The sequence below is a fragment of the Numenius arquata genome, chromosome 1 (genome assembly GCF_964106895.1).
Source record: "Numenius arquata chromosome 1, bNumArq3.hap1.1, whole genome shotgun sequence".
Classification (NCBI taxonomy): domain Eukaryota; kingdom Metazoa; phylum Chordata; class Aves; order Charadriiformes; family Scolopacidae; genus Numenius; species Numenius arquata.
In genome coordinates, this window is record NC_133576.1 from 84,664,809 (window position 1) to 84,689,841 (window position 25,033).

The 25,033-nt window shown below is 39.0% G+C and overlaps 1 protein-coding gene across 2 annotated transcripts in view; it reads left to right on the forward strand.

Annotated features, from left to right (window-relative positions):
* The window catches only part of ABCC4 (ATP binding cassette subfamily C member 4 (PEL blood group)), a 151,467-nt gene that overhangs the window by 120,805 nt on the left and 5,629 nt on the right, over positions 1-25,033 (forward strand). For both annotated transcript variants that reach the window (XM_074168923.1, XM_074168932.1), the window contains 3 exons: positions 3,064-3,153; positions 3,632-3,804; positions 10,328-10,433. In XM_074168923.1, coding sequence (XP_074025024.1) covers positions 3,064-3,153; positions 3,632-3,804; positions 10,328-10,433 — 369 coding nt within the window. The remainder of the gene's footprint in view (positions 1-3,063; positions 3,154-3,631; positions 3,805-10,327; positions 10,434-25,033) is intronic.

Here is a 25,033-nt window from a genome sequence, read left to right on the forward strand (position 1 = left end):
AACCAGAGGAATTTGTTTGCCATGTTTAGCATTAATTCTTAGATCTGTATTTTATTACAGAAGCTGTATTTAGAGTCCTTACACCATCTTTGTATCTGAATGTTTCCTAACCTGTTGGCAGGATGGCATTCAGAATGTATTACTTTCTTTAAATAGAGAATCTGATAAAAATGATAATGAACAGTGGTTCTAAGCCTCTCTTGATTACTTGCCTTTTTTTTTTGCTTTCCTAAGAATGGGAGTCAGAGAAAAGAAGCAGGTATGCTACTATCAAAAGACAAACCAAACAAAAAACAAATAAAAAAAGAGGTACTTCCCAGCAATTGGATTGTTGCCTAATGCAGAATGTCTTTTGTTTCTGCATACTGAAGGCTTTGTTATTGCACAGCGGAGGTACTCACTGGAACTAGTCATCTTTTGTACTTGAAGAGGACTTTTTGTGGATTGAAGTTCTAATTTTTTGGGGGTTTGTGCAACATTCTTTTCTACTGACAGTAGGTGAGCATCCGTTCATTCAAGGTCCACAGCCTTTTCAAAGCCTTGCCCATAGCTATTGTGGGTGATTTATACTTTGGAAGAATTCAACCCAGTTGAATAAAATACAGTACTGAGACAGGAAAACTGCTGATCAAATACAGTTTTTACGTGTTGAATGGTGCAGATGCTCAAAGTCCACTGCATTTAATGATATGTGGGGTTTTTTTCATATGTTGTTCTATTGACATGGTTGTAAAACTATCCATTTCAGTTCTGTGACTTTTATCAAGTTTGTATGATGGAGTTTTCATCATAGTCACAAAGGCGGTTTAAGTGTCCAAAGGCTAGCAGATAGCATTTCTTTTCTACATAAGGGAAAATGTATTTCCACTAAAAATATGCAAAACTATGAAGTGGTGAGTGGTAGTAAGAAGAAGAGAGGATTTGGAATAAGGTTTATACTGTAGTAAACTGAGTGATAGGCATTGTCTTGTACTGCGTTAATACCGGCGTCAATAATAGGAATAGTAACATAACATCAGGTAGTTATTTTGCAGCAAATATCTTCATAATTGTGTGGGAAGCTAAGCAACCAGAGGGAGAGATGCTTATTAAAATTATAACATAAATCATACTAAACAGAACCATTCCTAGAGAGTGAATGAGGCAAGACTGAAGTTTTCTTGTATGTAAGTTTAAATACCTACCGGGAGAAATAAAAATGTGCTTAGGCTTCTAATTGCTTGCTTGGATGGAGCTGTATGAAGGTTGTGTTTGTAAATCTTTTCTATGCAAATGTTGTCTGCCTCCCTGACTGCAAGCATTTTTACAACAATTATTTACAGGTTTGTCTTATTACTTTCCTCTCATAAACCAGACTATTTTAAATAATAATCTGTGTCAGAAATTATAATTAAAAAATATCCTTATCTTCTGTTGCAGTACATGTCTGTTGTTAAGACTTTTATAATAGTTATGAACGCTTTATAAATTCAGCCTCTTACTTTGCCAACCTATAAAAATAGATTGAAAAGGAAAATAAATGTAACAATACCTTCAAAACACACCAAATTGTGTGTTAAAATATGTATTGTTAAACAAATTGCTTTTTAGGTGTTTTTGAAGAAAAATGTTCTTTAAATCCTTTTGTTCATTCAACAGGTTTTTAGTGGCATGTGTTGCCTAATGCAACAGATACTTTCGAATAATTGGCATGTTATGTCAAGAGATGCATACGTTCTCTCACATTGCTTGTGGCATGTTCTGTCTTTGTTAATCCTTTTATACCCCTCAGAGTGGTTTAGAAATGAAGACACAATAAAAGGGTTAAGGTCTAATTCTGTTCTGATTTGCTGCAGCCCTTTGGAGCTGGGCATCACTAGGGTTAGATGGGCCATAAGTCACGACAGAGGTTAATCTCAGAGCAAGCTGAAGTTATCCAATATAAGTTTAGACTTTATTTCCTAGGGCAGAAAAAAAGAAAACATTTTGTATAAGATTTCTCCAATTTAAAGAAAGCTGACAACAGGTTTAATGGTCTCCATCTATGATTAGCACTGTTACAGCTTTTGACTTATTTTCTTTGTATGATATTAAGAGGAGTTTAGCTCTCAAGTTGTGTCAGTGCATGACTTTCAGGTCTGGCAACTCACTTCAGTGAGTGCTGACCTGTTGCTTAAGGAGTTCTGGACCAAAAGTCGTCTTCCTACTTCTCAAACACTGCACTTTCCAGTGTGAATTGATGTCTGCCAGTTTGACTAATGATCTGTTATTGGTCTGAAAGGGAACTGAAGTAGAACAAAACCCGCTTCGACCACAAGTAAACCTACATTGGTACCTGAATGGGAGAAGGTACTGATTTGACTCGCTGGTATATTTTGAGTTAGAGCTCTGCCCAGCAGTGCTCCAGTTCTAAGTAAGTTTACTTAGATGCTGCAGCAGTATAGATTAACTTCTATGTGTAATAGATTTAAACATTGTGTTGAAATGGTGAAAGGTGTTTGTCTTAGGTTCTGGTGGTAAAATTGAAGGGCTTTTATGGTATGAAATGGCAAAAAAACCCCCCACAGCCAAATAGAAAAGCAAAACCAGAAAGGTATTGTGAGTTCTGTGATTCCTCTCCAGTTTCTAGAGTTCAAAAACAAATTTTCAGAACTGCCCAAATGTAATTGAGGAGTGTGAGCTCATTGACAGTGGTAGTTGCTGGTTTTCATTAACAATGCCAGGAGGATAGCAATGATTTAATGTAAGTATATATATGTGTGTGTGTGTATAGCTGGTGGCATCAAAACAGTGGCATGTAAATGCCCATTTGAGTACCCACATAACTATGTAGAGCAATTTGCAAACAGACCTGCCCTGTTTGGTAAATTATCTTCATACAGAACTGGCTGAACAGTTGCTTCCCCCCTCCCCCCCTCTTTAAGCGTGCTATTGTGAAATACTCCTTTCATTTCATAAAAGATGGCTTGTTGTAGGATATTTCTGTGCTGTTGTTGGTATAGGTTAGTTCTGATTGTTATTAAATTACCTACTGTGATATAAAACCTGTGTTAATAATGGAATGCTAATTTTACTGGGTTTTAGGAGCCTGTTTTGTTCACTGGAACTATGAGGAAAAACTTAGATCCTTTCAATGAATACACTGATGAGGAGCTGTGGAATGCCTTGGAAGAGGTGACTTATTAAATCTAATAATGTGCATCTGATATTTACAAGCCAAATAACACTAGAGTGCTTGTGTGCGTTAGGTTTTAGATGTTTTCATCAGGTTTGATAAGGGCGTAGCTGTTGATAGAAGAGGTAGACCGTTGTGTACGCATTTGTATATGTGTGAGTTTGTGCGTGTGTGTGTGTAGACATGTATGTTGTTATATAAGTCTTTTATGAAAAAATTATCCTTTGGGATGATGCTTTGGTTACGTTTTGATTCATATCTTAGTTTTAATATGAACATTAATAGATTCTTAACAATGTGCTTTAATGTTTGTAGAATTCTAATAGCTGACACACTGTGTAATCCAACTTGGCAACTACTCATTTTGTGTCAGAATATAAAAGGTAAACCTTGCATACTTATTGTTGTGTCATCAGACACACAATAGCTGATTTAAAAGGGAGTTACTCGTCCTACAATATGTTGACATGTCAACAGGTGCAACTGAAGGAGGCTGTGGAAGATCTACCTAATAAAATGGAGACGCAGCTGGCAGAATCCGGGTCTAATTTTAGTGTTGGTCAGAGACAGCTGGTGTGTCTTGCCAGAGCGGTTCTAAAAAAAAATCGGATCCTTATCATCGATGAAGCAACAGCAAATGTGGACCCAAGGTAAAAACAAAATCTATCATGTTAAGATGAGCTGGGTATTTTTCTTTTAATATGATCATTTGTGCTGTAGAGATGAACTTAAATACTTCATAATTTTGAATATATATTAGTAATATATATAGTAATATATATAGCTATTTTATTTTTTCCATGATAGCATCAGACTTGTCTCTTCAAAATAGGGCGGTTGAGCTTCGAATACAAGGCGGATGATATACACTTAGTGCTCAAAATATATCTAACTTCAGTGCATTCCACAGAGTAGAAAAATTAATATTCAAAGTTTATTTGTCCTGCAGCCATAGACAAGAAGACAAGAACCTCCTTGGAAATGCAGATCAGTAACATCAGAATAGCCATGAAACAAGTTGAGTTCTGTTGATTTCAGGAAGAAATGTCTCTTGGAAAATAAATTAATGTTGTCCCCCTTTTCCCCCCCAAAAAAAAAAAATCCCCCAAAACTAGAAAGGTGAAAAATGGCTATATGCAAAACTTGTGGTACTTCTGGTTGTGAGATGCTGTCCTTTCTGACTGCTCAGATGCTGGTATAATAAGTTACAGAAAAAATAGGGGTGGGGGAGGAAGGAGTGGATTCACAGGATTTGCAGATTTGGAGATACAGGAGGGACTCATTTATCATTCATTATTTTGTCTTGTATAACTCAGGCCGGCAGAACTTTCCTGAATTCATTCTTGTTTGAACTACAGTGTACTTCTAAAAGAACATCCAACCTCAATAGAAAAAAAAAAAAAAAAAAAAAATCAATGACAACCCTTGTTAAATTGTTCCAATAGCTAAGTACCCCCACTGTTAATTTTTGAAACATTTGAAACGCTGGTGGAAATATTTTGAAAACAATACTGCAAACGTACTGCATCAATTAGTCTGAGCTGAATATATAGTTCCAACAAACTATGGCTTGAGGGAGAACTCAAAGTCCAAAGAGGACAATAACACAGCAAGGCCCTCAAACAGATGCATTAAGGATTTTGTATGTCATCTGGGCGTGACTCATTTTTATAACATCTTCTTGGGGGAGAAATGGTGCCACTAGGGTAGCTTTGCAGTTCAGCTGACTATTTCTAAAACCTTTAGAGAAGTGCATTCTCTTCTCAGAGGTTCTCTTTTTTTTTCCTTTTTTTTTTTTTCTTTTTCTTTTTTGACTATTAGTTTATTTTTGGCTGAGCACTGATAGATTAACTGTGATTAATCATAGCTGTGGAAATTTAGTGCCATCTTACTCATCCTCCCTATTTTGGCATCTCACATGTGTGTGTTCTCAACTTACACTATCCATTTAATTGATCTTGATTAATGTGTGCTGCAATATATATTATAATAAGGTAAATGTTTGTTTGTATCAACTCTAGGCATAACAATACAAATAATAACTTGGAACTTCTTCTTTGAATTCAGTTTGCATTACAGTCATTATTACCTTTTCCTTAATGTGTTGCTATAACTAGAGCCGAATATTTTTCAGCTGTGCAATCTGATAGGATGCTCATCAGGAAATGCTGATATGGGTTGCTTAACTGAGCAGGTAGGGAGGCATTTTTGGCATGTAAGGAAAACCTCCTCCTCCCCCTCTTCTGATGCACAACCCCCATACCTGGCACCCTTGTCTCTGGCCTGGCGGGAAACACACATCGTATCAAGCACCTGGGATAGGAAACCGTGGGGAGCTGCCGCCGGCTCTGGAGATATTAATTCTTTTTTTTGTTTTTCTGGCTCTTGATCTCCTTGCCTCAACCACTGCTGCAACCGTGTCCCTTCCCTGGTTCAACCTGGAAGCAAATGTGAGGAAGCAGGGTTTGGGGGTGGGAGGAGGAGAAGGGTGAGGTGGCATTGAGGCAGTGGATGTGACGGCAGGGTGGGAAAGTGTACCTTCCGCATGGCTGAGGGCCTCCCCACCGTGTTCCTCCAGCTCAGCTAGGCCATTTTCTTTTGCTGAGTGAAGCTGGCTGCCCAGAGAGGCTGTGGAATTGCCTTCTCTGGAGATACTCAAAACCCGCCTGGATGCGTTCCTGTTCAACCCGGTCTAGGTGAACCTACTTTGGCAGGGGGCTTTGACCAGATGATCTCCGAAGGTCCCTTCCAACCCCTACAATTCTCCATGATTCTGTGAAGGAGTTTGGAGTTCGCCTTTCTCCCTCCTTCCTACGTCTTGCAGTTCCCGTATGTACCTTTATTATTTCCCTTGCTCTTCGCAGCTACCAGCTGCTCTCCCTGCTGCAGGAGTGTCAGTGCTGTCGTGAGGGAGAGGAGGAGCTTGCGGTAAAGGAGGTGGCCCTAAGTCAGACTACTTATATGTTTTATGTGATGACTGACAGATGTTTAATTTGATCTTATCTTCTTGGTCCTGAAGCTGGCATTCTTACCCCGAGGAATAGAACCACTTTATAGCAGTTGAGCCATTCTGGAAAGTTGTATGAAATCTGGAGTGGAGGAGCTGAGAAGCCTTCTGTAGTCACTTTGGTGATGTATTGAAATAAAATCTTTAGTAACTGAGACTTGTTTAAAATATTGAGTAAGTTGAACTTACTAAGCTATCTGCCCACTGACTACAGTATTACAGGTTATCCCGTATTTTTACTGCATACAGAGGAGAAAACTTCACGGGACCAGTCCACTGCCACGTTTTTTCATTGGTTGTGCATTTAGTCTGGTTAAAACAGGTTAAAATTGCTCATAGTTCAGTTCATTAGCCAGCTTAACCTTGTAAGGTTTAACCTTTCATTACATCTAACTGCTATCTCTAACTGTTTCTCTTTTGAAGAAATTATCCAAAGCCTTTCAGGAATTGTGTAGTGTGAGATACGCTTCCAGAACAATCCCAGGAGGACATTAGACTGAAGATAATGACTTATCCAGTATTCCTTTCAGCAGCTTTGTTGCTTCTCATTCAGGTCCTATTTATTCTTATTCTTTAGATAGTGTTCTTTTTACACAGTCAGCTAATTCAGGTTACACCAGATCTTGGGTTGCTGTGAAACTTGCTGTTAGATCCTCAACCCGCGGTACCAGTGGGACAGCTATACCACCATTTTGTGCTTTCTTATTGTACTGTTCCTTGTGATGGGGAGTATTGTGGTTCCCATTTTCATATTATCAGATTAGGGTTGAGGTTTTGTCATCCAGCAGCCCTAGTTGGGTATTCAGGTTGCATCTTTGGTTTCTAATATGCCTGTAAAATGATGGGGTTTGATCCACTGAGGTGGGTGATGGAATCACTTGGCACTTGCCTGGCCACTTTCTCAGTATGGGTAGGCACCACAAAGGCTCCATTTATGCCCTGAAAAAAGGACAGAAATGCTGCTTCCTTTGGCACTTTTCTAGAGGGTAGACAGCTCTATTCGGCATGTGATACAGTCTCTGTGCTCTGTCAGCATGTAATTCTGTACACAGATAATTTTCTTAGTCTTTTAGATTTTCTTGCCTTTCCTACCTTCTTCCCAAAATTCTCTTGGAGGTTCCTGATGGTGCTTCTGCCTGCCCCCCCCACCCCCAAAAAAAAAAGTTCAAGATCTATCATGAACCTTAGAGAGGATCTCGTTGAGTCCCTATCAGTGGGCATGTCTGCATGAGATTTCATACTGTGATATTTGAAGATGGAGCTATTAGGTCTGTTTCTGATTACTTTGTAGTCTCATTTTAGAGCATTTGTCACACCCATAATATGGCCAGCAGTTTCTTTTTATGGATAAGCTTATATACAGGAAATACCTGTTTATGATAATAGTTTGATAGTATCTATCTAAGAGTAAGAAATGGTTTCTATTGTAAATGTAGGAAGAGGTGGTGCTACAAGGAATGCACTTAATAAAGGAAGATATAATAAATGAATGCAGAGAACAGGAATATTCAAGGATGAGGCATTGTCCTCAGGTAACAGTAGGAATAGCCTGAGAGTTGCAATTGAGCCCTTTACAAAGTTGTTTTCAAAATTCCTGAGCAAGCTACAATTTAGTGTTCCTTAGTAGGTCTGTGGGAAACCTCACCTTGAGCTTGACTATAAGGAAAGAAAAAGGCTTTCTTTACATTATTCTAGGGAGTACTGAACCTTTTGTTTCATTATTCAGTGTAGGCTATCTCTTAACAGTTGCAGAGAACACATCCAGCTGTCTATATAAGCCTCTTCCATACTGTTTTAATGTATGGCCCTGGTTTTTAATTTCAAAAGTAAGAGTAGTCAGGTTATTGGGGCATTGCTGAGAAGACAGCAAAAGAGATCTGTGCGTTAACACTGGGGTGAAAGCGCTGGTATTGCTGTGATGTGAGACACACACGTGCTAGTGGGGCATTAAGAATGAACAGCTTCCTTTTCTTAAGATGTCTGTTAACACTCATGGCTAAAGAACCTGTCTGTGTCATGACTTCTCGTCCCGTCTCTTGCCCTGATTGCATACTGGCTTTGGTTCAAAAGGAGGAGTTGAGGGACACCTGCTTCCCACCGTGTTCTTTAGCTTCTTTTAGGAAGTAGAAGCAGAAGGACCAAGCCATCTCAGGCTGAGACCCAGAACCTGGTTCTCTTAAGCTCATGACAGCCTAAATGTTTCTGTCCCCAGATGCAGATGACAGTCAGCACGTGTGGGAATTCTTATTTAACTATATGTATCTTCCTTCTCTCTGTCGATTCCTCCTGTCGTCAGCAGGGATCTGTCTCTTCCTTTGTCATGCTGATTGCTTAAACTTAGTTTGTAACAGAAGTTATGCTCAGTCCTTCAGAGCATGAGCCTGTGCTTTCTGCTGTGGAAACTTAACGGTTACTCCGTTCCTCTAAGTCCATCCCGTTCTTCCAAAGTTGTCTTTGTCCACTTTTTATTGTTAGTGTCTCCTGACATGGTGGCATCAGAACAATTCTTTTTGCTTAATTTATGAAGTGATACCAAATATTTATTGTGTGCAGACAAATTCAATGCAGGGTACTACTTCTATCTAAAAAATAATAATTTGTCGGAGAAAGACATGTTGCACGAATCTTTATTGTATTTTATTTCATTTTTCAGTTTCTTTTAACAATTTAAAGAATTAGGTCTTTGCAAGAAACTGGTTGAAGCTAACATGGCTGCCTGAATATAACATTTTATCCAGATATCTCCTTTGCCTTTTTTTAACCTTATGTACAGCATTTATTATTCTCCAGTCGTTATGTAAAGGTGCAATTTCCTGTTTTAATAGAAATCCTGGAAATGAGACCCACGCCTTCAAGTCCCTGACTTCTAGGCTAGACCTTCCTTGGTCCAACTAACCCCAGTATATTTTGAGTTCTTTGTGTCTTCCTTCTACATGGATGAGAATTTTAGTTTCTATACCTGCATTCCCACACTGCCTTTCTCAGTTGTCACCCCTCATCAGGTTTTTGAAGGCTGACGGGCAATCTATGACTAATCACGTGGCCTGGCTCTGTGCCCAGGTTGGGAGCCAAGGCTTCCTGTGCCATGTGGACTGTCAGGTGCCTCTAGAGGGCATTCATCACCTGATGGGCTGTCTAATTCAGGTGCACCTTCCAGCCATGCCTTTCCCCTTTTGTTGACTGGAGAGAGGACTATATAGATTTCCACATTTAAGCCGGACTGGTATGCTTTAAGTTAGGTGGTGTCCATGCTTCTCTTGTACAGTTAGATACTTGAATAAACTCCAGTTTTATGAATATTGCACCTCCATTGCCTTAATGCTTGTTTATACAGCTAAAGAACGTTTTAGTGTCTTATGTGTCTTTCGGTATAATTTTACTTCCTTTTCAGGATTCGCAGCTTTATTTGTGACAGATGCTGCTCTAACCCTGTACTTCAGTGTCTGTGCTTTAGCTTACTTTTCGTTCTTTACAAGTCTTATGTTTCCTGATATCCTTTCTTAGGTGGTTAATTCATACAGTAGGTTGAGGCTCTTAACTTGAAAGCTTTTACCCCTTTCCCTGGGTTGTGTCTTCCAGGTAGCGGAACGGATTTATGGAATATGCCAAGTTTTCTTTTTTCTGTATTCAAGTTCTTGAGCTACTCCAGTCCTAGTTCAGTTTACCAACCACCTCCTTTATTTAATCCTCTCTTGCGGTGGAAATCAAGAACCTTAGTTATAGGCTGTCTTGGGTTCATTCTTCCGTTGATTTGCAACAAAGGATATTTACTTTCACCAACTTTTCTCCACTGCTTGCACAAACTAAAACTTAAAACAACAGTAACCTTCTTTGGTGTAGACATCTCTAGGAATATCCGATTCTACAGAATGTTTCTCTTTCTGTAATCAAAGCCTGGGAAATTAGTCTCCTGAAATGAAACCTATTGCTCTCCTTCCAAGAAGGAAACTCTTTCCTCCTTAAGTATCAGAGGACAGATTTTGGAGTATGTTTCATGATATGCCTCCAAGTCATCTGATACAGCAAGAGGAAGAAGCACTGTACTGACTTCATAAGCATATTTCCTTCTATACAGTCATGTTTGATGAAATTGTAAAACTTGCCTGCCATTCAGTTATCCATGCAAACATCTTATTTTTGTCTGCATTGCTCTTGCTGTGTTTCAGAACAGATGAGTTCATTCAAAAGACGATCCGTGAAAAGTTTGCTCACTGCACAGTGCTGACCATTGCACACCGCCTGAACACCATTATTGACAGTGACAGGATTATGGTAAGACAGTTAACTGCTTAAATTTTTTTTTTATTTTTTTTTTCCTGAAGAATAACGTTACTGACTCTTTCTTCTCAATTTTGATCCAAAAGTGGGCAGAGGTTTAAGTCGTACTTCAGGTTTATCCTATTTAACCTAGTTTTCCTAGTTACTGTGATTGACAACTGTAGAAGTGATGACCTGAAAAGACTTCTTTACATTGTCTGGCCCTGTGGTTTCCAACCGGCGAGGCACGAACCCATTGCAGGTGAGGCGCAGCAGCAGACCTGAGCAAATAAACTCTGCCAGCACGAGGAGCCCCGTAGACACACCCAAGAGGCTCTGGACAGAGTCAGCTGGATTTGGTCGGGTTTATTAATTCAGTCTCGGTGGGCTGAGGGAGGCAGTGACAATAGTTAGTGGTGTGGGATGTGTGAGGAGGAAGTGGTAGAGGTTCTGGGGCAGGAGACGTGGAGGTAAGGAGGCAGCAGCTGCCCTGGGGCAAGGGTGGTGGTGGGAGGAGTGGAACGAGACTGGTGAGGTAATGAACATGGCCAGCTTTCTAAAGCAAGGTTCAGACAGAAAAGATGAAGCACTACCAATCTAGCAGCCTTTGCAGTCTTTGTTTCCAACAGAGCACTGATAGACTGCCACTGTGGAATACCCCCTCTGCCTAGGCTCTCAGAAAATTGGGCTGGTTTGTGTCCTTGAAATGATGTGCAGCCTGCAGTTTTGCAATTTTCTGCAGTAGGAACAGGAGCCCTTTGCAAACATTTACTTTGCAAACAGTTACTTCACAGCCAGTTAGTGACGTAACTGACATAGTGGACAAACCGTGTTCATGAGTGGAACTCAAGTGTAACTGGGCTTCAAGCAGAAATTACCCTTCGTGTCTCAGTGGTAACCTTAAAAAAAACCACTTTCTTCAACTTTTGTTTCTTTTCACACTTTTGTGAAAATGAAGCATGTTAATTCTTTCCTTGTTTTTTTACTGGATGCTCAAAACAAAACACAGTTTTAAAATCTGTGATTGAGTTACAATGGTTGCCTGAAGTACACAAAACAATTGGATCTACTGAGGTGAGTGGTGTTCTGAGGAGTAGAATAGAGTAGATTGTGAACTGAGTGATTATAGTTTACTTACAAAGAGAGAAACCAGCAGAACTGCCATAAGTAGTCATATAATTACAAGCATTTAATGTATAATAAATAAATATTTTCTTCACTGGTGAATACCTCCCCACAGGTCTAATGGATATGTTGGTGTTTTCTATAACTAAAGTGAACAAAAGACTTGTGAGGAAACAACTGTGACCTAATTAATAGCTGTATGTGTTTGTTAGCTTTCCAAAAGGATTTCTGTGGGTTTTGGTTCATTAGCTACCATTAACTTGTTATGCACAGAATGCTCTTTCCATGAAGATGTTTTCTTAGTTTTACCTTTAGTATTATGCAGTTGTAATGAAAACTAAATGCTCTATTTCCTTTTTTTTACCAAAAAATCATTGGAACAAAGCATAGAAATCACCTTCACCCCAAACTGCCCAGTATTATTACCAACTATATAGCTACTCTATCATGTTTTTAGAGTCTGTACATTATTCTTAACCTTGCGTTGTTTCAGTCTATCCGCTATTAAGACTTCTAGTTTACTAAAAGTCCATTTATGTTCATACGTTGTCTAATACAGTCTTATTTGAATGCCTTTGACCACTTTAGAGTATTAAGGAACAGATTTGCAAGAAGGTGTGCCTTTGAGTCCACAGTCATTAGTAACTCTTAAATATTTTTCATCTTTTTACATTACTCTGTTTTGATCTTCTTAATGATTTCTGTAATTTTTGGGGGAGAGGGGAGGGTGCAAAGCATAGGACAGAAAAAAGGAGGAAACTGACACGACCCCTTAACAAACCTGTTTTCTTGACATCCTTATTCAGTTCTTGATTCTGTTTCTGGACAAATCAGAAATATGAATGCATATATAGAATGATCAGAGTTATGGAAGGTGTGCTTTTGTTACACTTTTAATTACTTGGTTTACTCAGGCATGTAACTGCTAGTGGGAATATAGCAGAATTTTTGAAGAATAAGAAAAATGTGTGTTAAAAATACAAGGAAAAAGGATATCCCTCTAGAAGACTAACAGTTAATGAGTGCCGTTAACAATAAAAAGAGCATTCATGGAAAATTAATCCTTTACTTGAATATCACAAAAATTGAGAAGACTTAGCTAAAGAAAGCTTTCAGAGTATTTTAAAATTTAATTAGTCAATGTGTTTTAGGAATTCGCAAATTTAACTTGGTGCCGATTCTTTTTGAAGAGTAAATATGCTCAAACTGAAGTGCATTGTTCTTCCATTACCTGATATTATTAAAAGCTCTGGTTTTGTTTCCCTTTTAACTGAGACCTCTAGGTGCAATAATACCTTCACTTATAAGCCATCCCAAATCTCTGTTGTTTGCTATCGTGGTAAGTTTGTTAGAAAATGAGGGAAGAAGAACAAAGATCGAACCTGGCAGTTGGAATATTAACAATTGTCTTTTGACAGATAATGAGTAAAGTTATTTTTCAAACATGTTTAGAGCAAACTTGTTCAACTCTCTTAACTCAATCACAAAAGTCCAAGCCCATTCCTGAACAAGTGTACGTGACCTGAACATAAACTAGGGTTTCCCTCCTTTCCCGTTGAATCAGATTGAAAGGAACCTCAGGAGGTCTCTAGTCTAACCTCCTGCTCAAAGCAGGGTCAGCACTAATTTCAGATCAGGTTGCTCAGGTCTTTTTCCAATTGGGTCTTGAAAACCTTGAAAGACAGAGATTCCACAATCTCTGGGCAACCTGCCCCAATGCATAATTATCTGCCATGAAATCTTTTTTTTTCCTAATATATATAACTTCCAAAGGAGTTGAAGCCTCCTTTTGGTTTATGGCAATTGTTTCTTGTTTTCTCACTGTGCATTTCGCTTAAGAGCCTGCTTCTGTCTTCTCAGTAACTTCCTTGTAGGTATAAAAAGATTGCTGTTAAGTCACCTGTTCTCCAGGTTGAACAAGCCCTCCTCCATCAGCCTCTCATAGGTCAGGTGTTCCATTCTACTGCCCACCCTGGTGACTCTATTTCAAACTTGCTCCAGTTTACCCTTATCTTGTACTGAGAGGTCAAAACTGGTCACCATATTCCAGATCTGTTCTGATGAGCCCTGATAAAGCAATTCTCTTGATCTGCACTCCTGTTGATACCCATGGCACACTGCTTGACTCCTGTTTAGCATACTGAACACCAAGACCCCACCTCCTTTTCAGCACAGCTGCTGCCCAGGCTCCCCAACTGGTACTGATACAGGGGGTCAGTCCATTCCAGATTCAGGACTTTGAATCTGTCATTGTTGAGTGTCATGAAGTCCATGCTGACCTATTCCTTCAGCCTGTGTAGATCTGAATAGCTTTGAATGTCAAACCTGTCTTGAGCATATTGACTGCAATCTCCAGTTTGGCGTTGTCCACATGCTTTTGATTTAATTCAATTTAATTGCAGGTTAAAGCAGAACTTTCCAAAAAGAAAATGTTCACCTTTTAGGGTTAATCCAAATATTTAAAAAAAAAAAAAAAATTAGAACAGAAAATAATTTTTAGAAAGTCATGAGAAAATGTCAAGTTGGATGAGTATGGAAATAGGAACTGAACATGAACTGTTGCATGTCTGCTCACACCCATCGTAATAACCGGTTCTATTTTAGAAGAGAAGAAAAGCCTACTGGAAGAGGAAAAAAAGGAAGAACAGAATACATTTTATACAACTGTAGACAAATCTGGCCTCAGGAGTTGTTTTAATTCTTGTTTGTTCCATTCCCAAAACCATACCTCTGGTTTCATAATCCAGGTCACGCCTTAAGAGTATTTCCATTATATCTATCTTAGTGATAAATACATTTTATCAGAACTTCAAACACTTAAAATCATTGAGGGAAGAGCTGTATTGTGTAATGTGATACTCTCTAACCCAATCACCTCAATGAGTAATACTACATTGCACTTGCATAGGACCTTTCATCTGGAAATTGTAACGCTCTTTACAAACATTAATTAATTAAACTTCAAACACCTGGGTGAGATAGGGAAGTATCCATACAATCTTTGGAACCAAAGTTGGAAAGACTTGTTAAGTCAGGCCATCAAATAATACTACCATAAAATTATAATCCAGCGGTTTTCAATTCAAACTCTTTTTTTTTTTTCTTTCTTCCTTCCCTCTGCGTGTGCTGCTCCAGAGTCTCATAGGACACTTTCTTATTCCTTTTTCTTCTTTCGAGAACCCAAGTTGTAACTCCTCCCGTCAGATGCTAGCAGTACCTGGTGTAGCACAGGCAGCCACTCTCCTGCTGCCTTGGCAGAGGGGGAGGATGGAGAAAAGTGCTGCAGTTGCCTCTTCTGCAATGGCAAATCCTGGCAGAAGCTCAGCTCAGGCTTGCTCCACTGGCCCCTCATTCCACGTAGCCTCCCCACCACCACGACAGCTGCTTCCCTGTCCTGTCCTCACCTTAGAGGGCGAGGGCCTTTTACCTAAATTGCATCTGCAGCTCACCAAACCCAGCCTGGGGCAGCCAACAGGCACCACTCCCGAGGCTTCCAGTGGGATCTCATACAATCCCTATCACCTGCTCCTCCCCCTCCTCTCTGCTTCCTTCTCCAGGTTGAGAATACTTCTTAGAAGCTGTATTTTTACAGAGGGGAAAACGGCATACAGAAATTGAGGCTTACCCAGGGGACACAGTGCATCGGTAGCAAATTAAGTATATGCATCTGGCAAGAGCCTGATGCGGTTGTTTGCTCTATATGCTGTGCCGTGGTCCCTATAGGAAAGCCACAGAGTAGTCAAAACTTGTGCATTTTCCAATGACAAGGATGTTTCTCCACAGAGACTTTTCATATCAGCGCAATGCTTCTTTGAAATGGAAACTCTTTATGCAAGCAGAACTTGATCTAGTAATTAAAAACTGTCATTCAAATAGGAAGTTTTTGATGAAGAGAATCATGGGAAGAGATTTGATTTATTTATGGGAAAACCTGTTGTGGTTACATTCTGAAGTGACTGATATTCAGAGTAACAATACTATGTACTTCACAGCCAGACTTGAGTTGGTTTTTTGGTCAATAGAAAATTACTTCCCACGTCTTTCCGGTAAGCCTCCCTCGTTCACTTGTTCCCATTTTTCTGATGTTACATTACATTTACCATGGTGGAATTCTGAGCCTCATAAATCAGGCACCCTGTTTCATGCACTGTAGATATCTAACCTCAGCAGAGCAATCAGTCCACCAAGAGTAGGTATAAACATTCTTGAAAGCAAAGGGGAAATTCTGGAGGGAGATCCAGGCAGTTTGTATAGTGAAAGGGGAGTCACCTGCAGCTAGATGGAAAATGCTAGGCAGTAGACAAAGTCTGAGCACCTGTCTCTCTGTGGAGTTCTGGTATCTGACCCAGTGTTGCACATTAGCATCCTTCATCTATCCAGTTGGAGGTGAGGTGTTAATAGACACCTAAGCAAATGTGATAGTGATGGAACATGCACTTCTTTAGCACTGGGATGACAGCATTCTTCCAGGAAGTGCAGAAATCTGTGCTCTACATTGTCCTCCATCTGAGGAGGTCTGGAGGCAGCGCTCCCCATTCCCAAGAAGTTACTGTACCCACCAGCATACACAGGGCAGTCACGTTAAGGCCAGCCTCCACCCTTCCTTTTGAGGCACTGTGCTGCCAGAAATGCAAGAGTCGTGGAGCAAGAAGGAGAATAAGCATGAGGGGAGTCTGAATCTGCAGCTCAAGAGCAGAGCAGGTGGGAGAAGGAGGTGGGGAGTCCCAGCTGCCCTGCCTTCACCTGGGCTTTCACTGCAGTCGTCCAGCTTCAGATGGAGACGTGGAGAACGTAGGAAGGTAGTGGTGGTGCACTTCAGTTAGTAATACTGAGTTAAAGCCATAAATGCTGTGGTCTATTGCCTCTTCTTTTGGTGGCTTTTTTTTTTTGCTCCTTATTTAAATATCACTGCTGGAAAATGAATGTGTTTTACAGTAAATCTTAGATGTTCTGTTTAGGGAGGATTATGTAAGTCACAAGATACAGAAATGTTCAGTCCTAGTTGTAGAACAGTTTTTTGTGAAAACTCTGAGAGTTGCCATTAGAGTTGACACTCTCATCTTACGTAGGTACGTGTAGGACTGTTTCTTTGGTGGAGAGCTACCTGCTGTCAGGTACAGGCCCTCAAGTGCCTAAGATGTCTAGAGACAGGTCAATTGGCAAGACCATAAATTTTCCTGGAGGCTGGGATGGTAAAACATGAAACTGAAAAGTAGAAATAATTAGGGCTGCGTTCAGAGCTGTTGTTTAGCCTTTTGAAATTCTAACGTGGGAGAACTGCAAGTGTATAAAATGGATATTATTTTTTTATTCTGTAACACAGAGCTGAAAGGGGTTTTGACCTTATATTAGCCCAGTATCTGGAGTGTGCTGAAATGTTATTGGATATTATACTTGTGCTATTGCAGTCTATTCTGTTAAAGGAATATAAAGGGAGCTTAATGGATTATAGCAGCTTGAATGAAAGCCAAATTTTTGAAACTAGTAATCAGGTCTCCAAAGATACTTAGGCACCTAATTCTTCATAGAAACATTGAAGTACCTTGTGGATCTGAATCCAGTAATCCACACTAGAATTGCTACATTCGTATTTGTCCACCTGCTGTTATTATTCAAAAGGAACAAAGACTAATAAAACTCCATTTTTGACTGAGCCTTTGTCTTGAAAATATGGACGAGGGAATATTAGAACTAAATTATTTATTTTTTTTTTATTCAACTTAAGAAAAATCCCAGCTGTGCTGTGGGACCAAAGTCTGTTGGGTAAAGAAATGTGAAGATAAAAATAAGAAGGACAGGGGACCTGCATGGAACAGAAGATAGAAATTAATGGTGATAGGTGAGATGCCTTGCAGAAGGCAGGTGAAAAAATACTTGGTCTCACCATACCTGAGTATCAGTATCAGTTTGTACACAGCTAAAACATGGCTTGTGTTACACGTGTTCTGTAAGGTGACTGGTAAATTGTCTGGATGTCCAGATTTTCAGGATCCAAACAATCAAATGTGAAGACTCAGGAAAGATCTCAACGCTTAACTGTAAGGGCTGATGAAATATTTCAGGGAGACTCTTCAGAGTACTTCAGCAGTTCCACCAGATGCTGGTTGTGATTAATGCCAACCTACCTACTTGGCTCTTGGCTGTGTTGGAGACCATCTGGCCAACTGATGGAGGGCAAAGGGCCTGGGAACCATTACGTTTCTCCTTTCATTTGGTAATTCAAGACTTGCAGTTTCTGGAAGAAGTGAGCATTTAGCAAGTGATTTTTTGGAAATGGTCAGTTTTGTTTTGAGTCTGAACAAAGGCAATTTCCACTGTTCCCCCAGGTCTTCTGAAACTGGGTTGATGTTCAGCAAACCACAAGGGAAAACCAGATCCTTCGATGTTATTTCTTGGAATTTAATAATTGAGTTGAACCACTATCAACAGTGAACATACGGTTTTCATAGCTGAGTTGTGTATGCATCTTTACCATTAAAAAGATACGTTATATTGATGTTTAGGCTGAGTTTTGCATAAACTACGGAGCAATGTGACATAGTCATGTATCAGAGTGTTATCAGCTAAAATAAGGTATCTGTGACAGTCGTAAATATCACAGCTGGCTCAGCTGGCTCTAAAATGAGTCAAGATCCCAATAAGCTTGAAAAGATTCTAGGATTGTTGATTGTCTGCCAGTTTTAAGCCACACTTCTCCAAAATGTTGGCATCCGAGTTCTTAAAAGCTGCTCCCAATTTCAAGAGGGCTGCCCAACAAGATTCTTCTTTTGCCTAAATAAATAAATAAATAAAACAACTAATTATTGAGGCAGTACTTCACCTGGGAGCATTCAAATGGAAGAGCTGGATTTTAATTACTGCAGGAGGTGAAGCCAATCTCTCATTCTGGCAGGCATTTGTGTGTGAACGTGTTTCTATCAGTGTAAGAACAGGACAGTCAGATCATGTTTCATTAAAGACAATGGTATGGAATCCAGACCATGCTAGAAATACTGACACATCCTTAGAGAATGATTTTTGCTCTCAGAAATACTGTATTACTGTTTAAAAGCAAATTAGCATAGGACACACTGGTGGCTGATGCTTTGAACAGAGAGTTTCTGATAGGGTAAAACTGTGTGCATGGCAGCTGAGCCACAAGTTCATTGTCATCAGAAACTGATAAAACCAAGAGACATGCCCAGTCATCTGCAACAATATTCCTTAACCTCTTGAAAAGTATAATATCCTTGTAGCTTATCTAACTTCCTAAGGCCCTCAAAAGCCTTATTAAAGAGTGGGATTTCTTAAGCTGAAGTATTATCTTCTATCACTGCAGGGCCACGTTTGAGCCATTCTGCAATCCCGATTGAGAAATGTGGCTTTGCAGTGGTGGAAACAGTCATTACTGATTGACCAAGGGAGAGTTTTGTCAGCATGTAGAGCTCTTGGTAAGAAGTGGCATGAGATCCCTTCATACCCTGTCAGGGAAAGGCTGAACTTGACCTGGTAGATCAGATGTTTTGAGGTTAGGAAACTGAACAATGGAAGAAACATCTGCAGTGACTGGTTAACAGGCTTTCCTCCAACAGCATACAGAAGGATTTAATATCAAATGATTATCAGTAGAATAAGACTCATTACTACATACATAATAGATATTTTTTCCCACAACATTTCAGCTAGCTTACAGTGGAATGCCATCCAATGGAGAAAAAGAGAAGGTAGATTTTTGAGCCTCTGCGAGAAAAGTAAAGATAACTTATATGTGGATCAACTTACCAGCCAGCGTTGCTTGCTCAATTTTCCCTAAGTTATAGCTCAAGAATAATTTCAGTTTAAAGAAATCCACTATTTCTGGTTACAGAACAAGATGTCTGAAGTTACCTTTTCTGTGAAGTGAGGAAGGCAGGCAGGAGGTACATGTCAAATCCCAGTGACCAGTGGCAGATTTGGCATTGTTACAGCAAAGGTCTGCTGAGGTGTAATATTTGGAAAGTCTGAAAATAATAATTCAGATTATAAGAAGGTAAATGCCCAAGCGCGCTCTGCTTTGTTTGTACACATCATGTATGAAATGTACACCATTTGACGCCAAATTTGTCTGGAGTTACTGGTAATTTGTATGGGAGCCCTGAAGGAGCTTCAGGAATGCTTAGATTAAACCTGAAGACTAAAAAATAACCAAGATAATTAAAAAAAAGACAGCCAAACAAAGCTCCACGACCAAAAAAATTTTTTTAAAAAAGAAAACAACCCAAAAACAACAAGAAAAAACCCTAAAGAAACACTGCTTAAAAAGAAGAAAAAAAAAAAAAACAAACAACACCTTTGAAATGGTTCCTGAGTTGTATTTGCACCCTTCTCAATGTTCTTCGATGTTCACAAACCTGTTTAGATATGTTGATAACTTATAAATGATTCTTCAGAGAAGTATGTACATGTTTCTGATCTGTTTTAACAAACCATGATGAGACGGAAGAGGCAGAACATGCCTGCATCTGAACTTAATGCCAACTGGAGCACAGGCTGTTGACTCTTTCCCACAAAGCTATGTATTGTCTTGGGTAAATATATTTCTTATAATATGATATAACCAGAAGCATCTCCTGAATATTCTCCTCTTCCCAGGACTTTATTGAAGATCATCTTGATGTATGCTCTCTGAGGAAAACATTGTTCGAAGTTGTACTCCTAGCAGAGTTTTGAACTTTAATAATAATTTGGTTGTTTGGTGATGTCTTCGCCAAGTCTAAATTAAATCAGATGTATTCCCTAGGAGATAATTTGCTTGAATTATTTTCCTTTTGAATAGGAAATAAAAACATTTATGATCAACCCTTAAATGTCCCATTTTCCCTCTGGCTTTATGGTGAAAATGAACGTGAATAGGAATACTAGTCATTCCTCAATAATAATTGAAATAAATTCCCATGTCCCCCTCCTCTGTTGCTGAACACTTCCAACCTTGGACTGTTTTTTTTCTCAGAATGTTTTATAACTATTGTTCTCTTGGTTTGTCTGCTTTTGTTGCTGAAAGTTAGAAAATGCAGGATTTAGAACTTTCTTTTTTGTGTCTATGGATAGCCATAAGTACATGGTATTTGTTACAGCATCTTCGAGAATCCGTGTTCTTTCTCTTTCTGTGGCTAATGACACTTCTTTTACTTTTATTAATCCACAAAGAAGATTCTAAATTCACTTAGAAAAATGTTTGCTTTTCCAAAGTCCCGTGCAACAGAACAATATATATTAGTTGCAGGAATTGTCAGGGAGAAAAGGTGCTGTCCTGGTTCTGCTGCCTAGGTCTCTGCTGGCATCTGGACTATCTTGATGTAGTCTTCGTCGTTCATTGTCTTGTTTCTCTTTTTCCTTTGTGAAATGGATCTCTGATTTCTTTTTCACCATTTTACGTGTTCCTTCTTGTCTTCCCCCTGCCTTTCCATCATAGTTAATATATTAAACTATGGGGCTATAGAGTGGAAATGCTACAAAGTTTGGGGTTTTTTTTGGTGGGGGGAGGACCTAGGCAGAGTGGAGGTGAATACTCTGGTGGGATACATATGAGGCAAAAATGGACAACTATTTTGTAGTTGCCAAATCTTATGCAGATTTAGTTCAGCAACATTTTTGTGGCATAAGCAAATAGTCCTTGTACGCCAGCTAGAGTTAACAGAAAAAACTTATTTAAAGGCTGATACTCCGTTTTCATGTTTGCCTTTGCAGGTCAGTCAAATTCAACTACTTCTTTTCTATTTTCCTGCCCTTCCCTGATATGTTTTTAATCCCACTCTTTCTATGTTATTCTGTGCCTCCATGTCGAAGTGCTGTTCGCAACTCTGTTGCCTTCTACCCAACACAAAAAATTCACAACTGGGATGAGCAGTTGGTGCCCCAGACTGTTCACCCAGAATGAAACATTCAATGGAGTAGGATTAGGTGGCATGAGAGGATTTTACTCAAGAAGAATACAGCATTTAGGCTCTGTTTGAACATAAAATGTCTGAATAGTGCTGTTTGAGTAAGGGTGGTTTGGATATCTATAAGTAAAGAGGAGAGCAAAGGAGGTGAGCATATTCCATTGAGTAAGAATTTTCCTGCGTGCTCTTTTGCATGATCACCAGCAGCCAATTTTGTAAATTTTCTTCTGTTGGAGTTACTCTTCTGCTTGAGAAAATCTTGTTAAAGTCAGAAGGATCTGACTACAAAGAACAGTGCAGGCGAGGTAAAAGAGACTGCCAGTACAAGGCGGTAGAGATTCTGGCCCTGCTTTACATATGACTGCTTTGGGTTTATATAGCTTTTTTTGTGCTTGTTTTATTTTACTCTGGGCTGTTTAAGTATTTCACAGGCAGTTAACTCCCACAGAATGATTATGAGGCTTTATTTGCTTTATTTTACAAACAGTCAGACCGAGGAACTGAAAAGCTGAGTGATTTCTCCAAAATCTATGTTAAGGTCTATAGCGTCTTGATTTAGAGTCTCCTGCCTCCTGCCTGTGTCCTCCCTAATCATCCCGCCAATCTGATTTCACCAGCTACAAGCTTCTCTGGCTTTTCTGTATCAAGTTCCACTGGTACGACTGCCTTGGAATGCATCTGGGTTCGATTCGGTCATATTGCGCAGTGATAAGCGTTGCATGCAAGTTGATCAGAAAATACGTGGCTGGTAAACACCAGATTCCACCTTTCCTGAATGATTAGCTGGCTTTTTGAAGTCCTAATGATTTTAATTTGGCTTGGAGTCAGTGAGTAAGAGTATGCAAAGCCTTAGCCAAAGTACCTATTTATTTATTTAAATTTTATCAGCACGTATTTCTTCAAAGAAGAGAACCTATCTCTTTGTCTAAGGTCTTTTTTTATAACTGTGTAAATATATAAATGTACCAAGTAAATCAGCTTAAATTTTCTCCATTGTCTCGTAGATGACAGCAGTTAGTAGAAACAGCGTTTTTCCTTGGTGAAGAGGGTTTATAGAGTATTCCTGACTTGTAGGAATGATACTGTCTTTGTTCAGTTTCATTCTTTTCTTTTTTTTTCTTTTCATTACAGGGTTTTTTAAAAAGTAACGCGGCTTGTTTTCCCTACGTTTGTTCTGTCTGTTTTCATAACACAAGATTGTTTTTATTCCCCGAGAAAAGGATATGAATAGATTAATGATTTGTTTAAAATGTGAATGGAATTTTTCTAGACACACAAATCGCTCGCTCTGTCTATTCATCTTCTGGACTTGGCTGTTTAAATCTTGCCAAGGAAGAATAATTTTTTCCTTTTTCCCTCCCAGGTTCTGTGGAGGAGAAAGATTGTCCGTGTTTGTGGCTGTTTCAGATAATTGCAAAATTAATGTTAAAATTCAAATACCGCAGTAATATAAATTTTTAAAGAAACCCTCTACTTTTCTATTGTAGTTCCTTATTTGTGAGAGGCACTTCTAACGAAGATGCTTTTTTGTTTTCTTTCTTAAAGAGTGGTTACATAATCTAGTGCTATACTGAAAAAAACCCCTAAACTTATTCAAGGCACCAGAGATATACTATGCTGTGGCACACCAAGTTAATTATTTTGTTGAACCGTATATGAGCAATTAATTTTTTTGCCTTTTTTAAGGAAGCTGTCCTTAAATGTGACATACTGTAGTATATAAAAGATGGCAATTAAAATTATATTTGTAATTAATCCTTAAATATTCAAATTAAATGGGATAGGACAAAATACACTGAAAAATCAACATGCGCGCAAGTATTCCTTTGCAGGTGAAATACTGCATCTCTTGTATATTTAATGACTATATATTGTCTTATGCAGTATTACTGATTAAATAAATTTACTGATAAAATTTTTCCACGAGCACTTTCTCCAGCGATACACCAAACGGTAGTAGAAATCACTTGCAAAGGAAAATCATAGCATAAGCTGGGTACTCTAAGATAGGAGCTTTTGAAAACAGCAAATAACTTCTTGTAGGTTTCTGCGCATACGGTTTATAAAATCAGATGTAATTATGCTGCTGTTGTTGTCTCAGTTACTTTCCATTCAAATGCCATGTACTTAATTGAACCGGAAGCAAAGGAGTGGGCGCCTTTTCCCTGGTGCCGGGTCCCCTGGTGTCAAACAAGCCGACAGCGATCTCGGCGGTGTGGAATTTTCACACCAGTGCAGGCAAAGGAATCAGCTCAGCTGCCCTACTTCACTGGAGGCTTCGTCATTAACGGGGGGGTCCAGGGCTGCTTAGAGACCTGCCGAGCTCTCGGCCATCGGGATGTTTTGCTTTAAGGGGTAGCACAGGCAAAACTGCACGTTTGAAAGTTTCCTCACAGGACTTTGAATTTGTGTCTGGAAGGTTATTGGAGTTTCTTCTTTCAAACAGAAGTTTGCAAACTGTTTTTGTTATTTTGGAAGTTGTCCTCATAATACCTTTTATTCATTTCTTCCCTGAAATCAACAGCTCCAGTTTTTTAGATCTTCTTTTTTTTTTGCCTCGCAAGTATGTACACCACAATTATGTCTTGGTTGTGAGTCCTTGAAGTCCCTCTGTTGTGGCAATATCTTTTTCAATAATATGCTATGTGTATTCAGTTTTTTATTTATATAAGAACAAAAAAAATTTTCTGAATTACTTTTTTTTCTCACATAACTTCTTTTTCTTTCTTTTTTTTTTTTTTAACTTCACTGCTCCTACACATGGATGAAAGTACTGAACTTTTAGACTGATACCCGAATCTCTTTCTTGAGTCAATACCATTAATTTATAAGCCAGATAGGTATTTGAATGTATTGCGTTTGTCAATATTGACTTTTCCCTGCTATTGTGTTTCTCATTCTTTTAGATTAGTTAAGGTGTATCTGAATCTCCTCTGGTCTAGACTTCCCTGTACATTTTTGTGTCATTTGCAGGTTTGTCAGGTCTTTGGTAACTCCCTTTTCTGGTGCTAACACATACGTAGCTGCCACATATGCCAGAATGATGTGGTTCCCACCAGTTCCTACCTGTTTGGCTTTCTGCAAAGAAGAACGCGCTGTTTATTTCTGATCCCTGTTTTCTGTCCAGGTTCTTGAAAAATTTTTGCCTCTTGTAGCACAGCTATTTCATTATACCACATACCTTTCTGGAAGTCCTTATAAACCATTTCTCCTTTAGTTTTCTCCTCGTGCATTGAGAATTGTATCAGATTTATGACATATTATTTACTTCTGCTAAAACCGTGGAGAACAAATTCTACTTGTGATCTGTTTGTCTTCTACTTGTGTTTTAATGAATGTTTTGACTGAATTGCTGTCTTACCTAAAATGTATATATGCTGGTCTAAAAGCTCCCTGAATGATCCTGTAAGGCTTTTCAGAATCTTAAGTGCGCTATTTGCTACCATGCGGTCCTTAAATAGAGTCGCTAGTATGAGAGTAGTTTCTTAGAGGTTCAATCAGCTTATTCTAAAATTCTTCTAATATTTTTGATTGTATATGTACACTCTGTGGCTCGTTGACTTAATATCTTTTTAATTTGTCTGTTGTTTT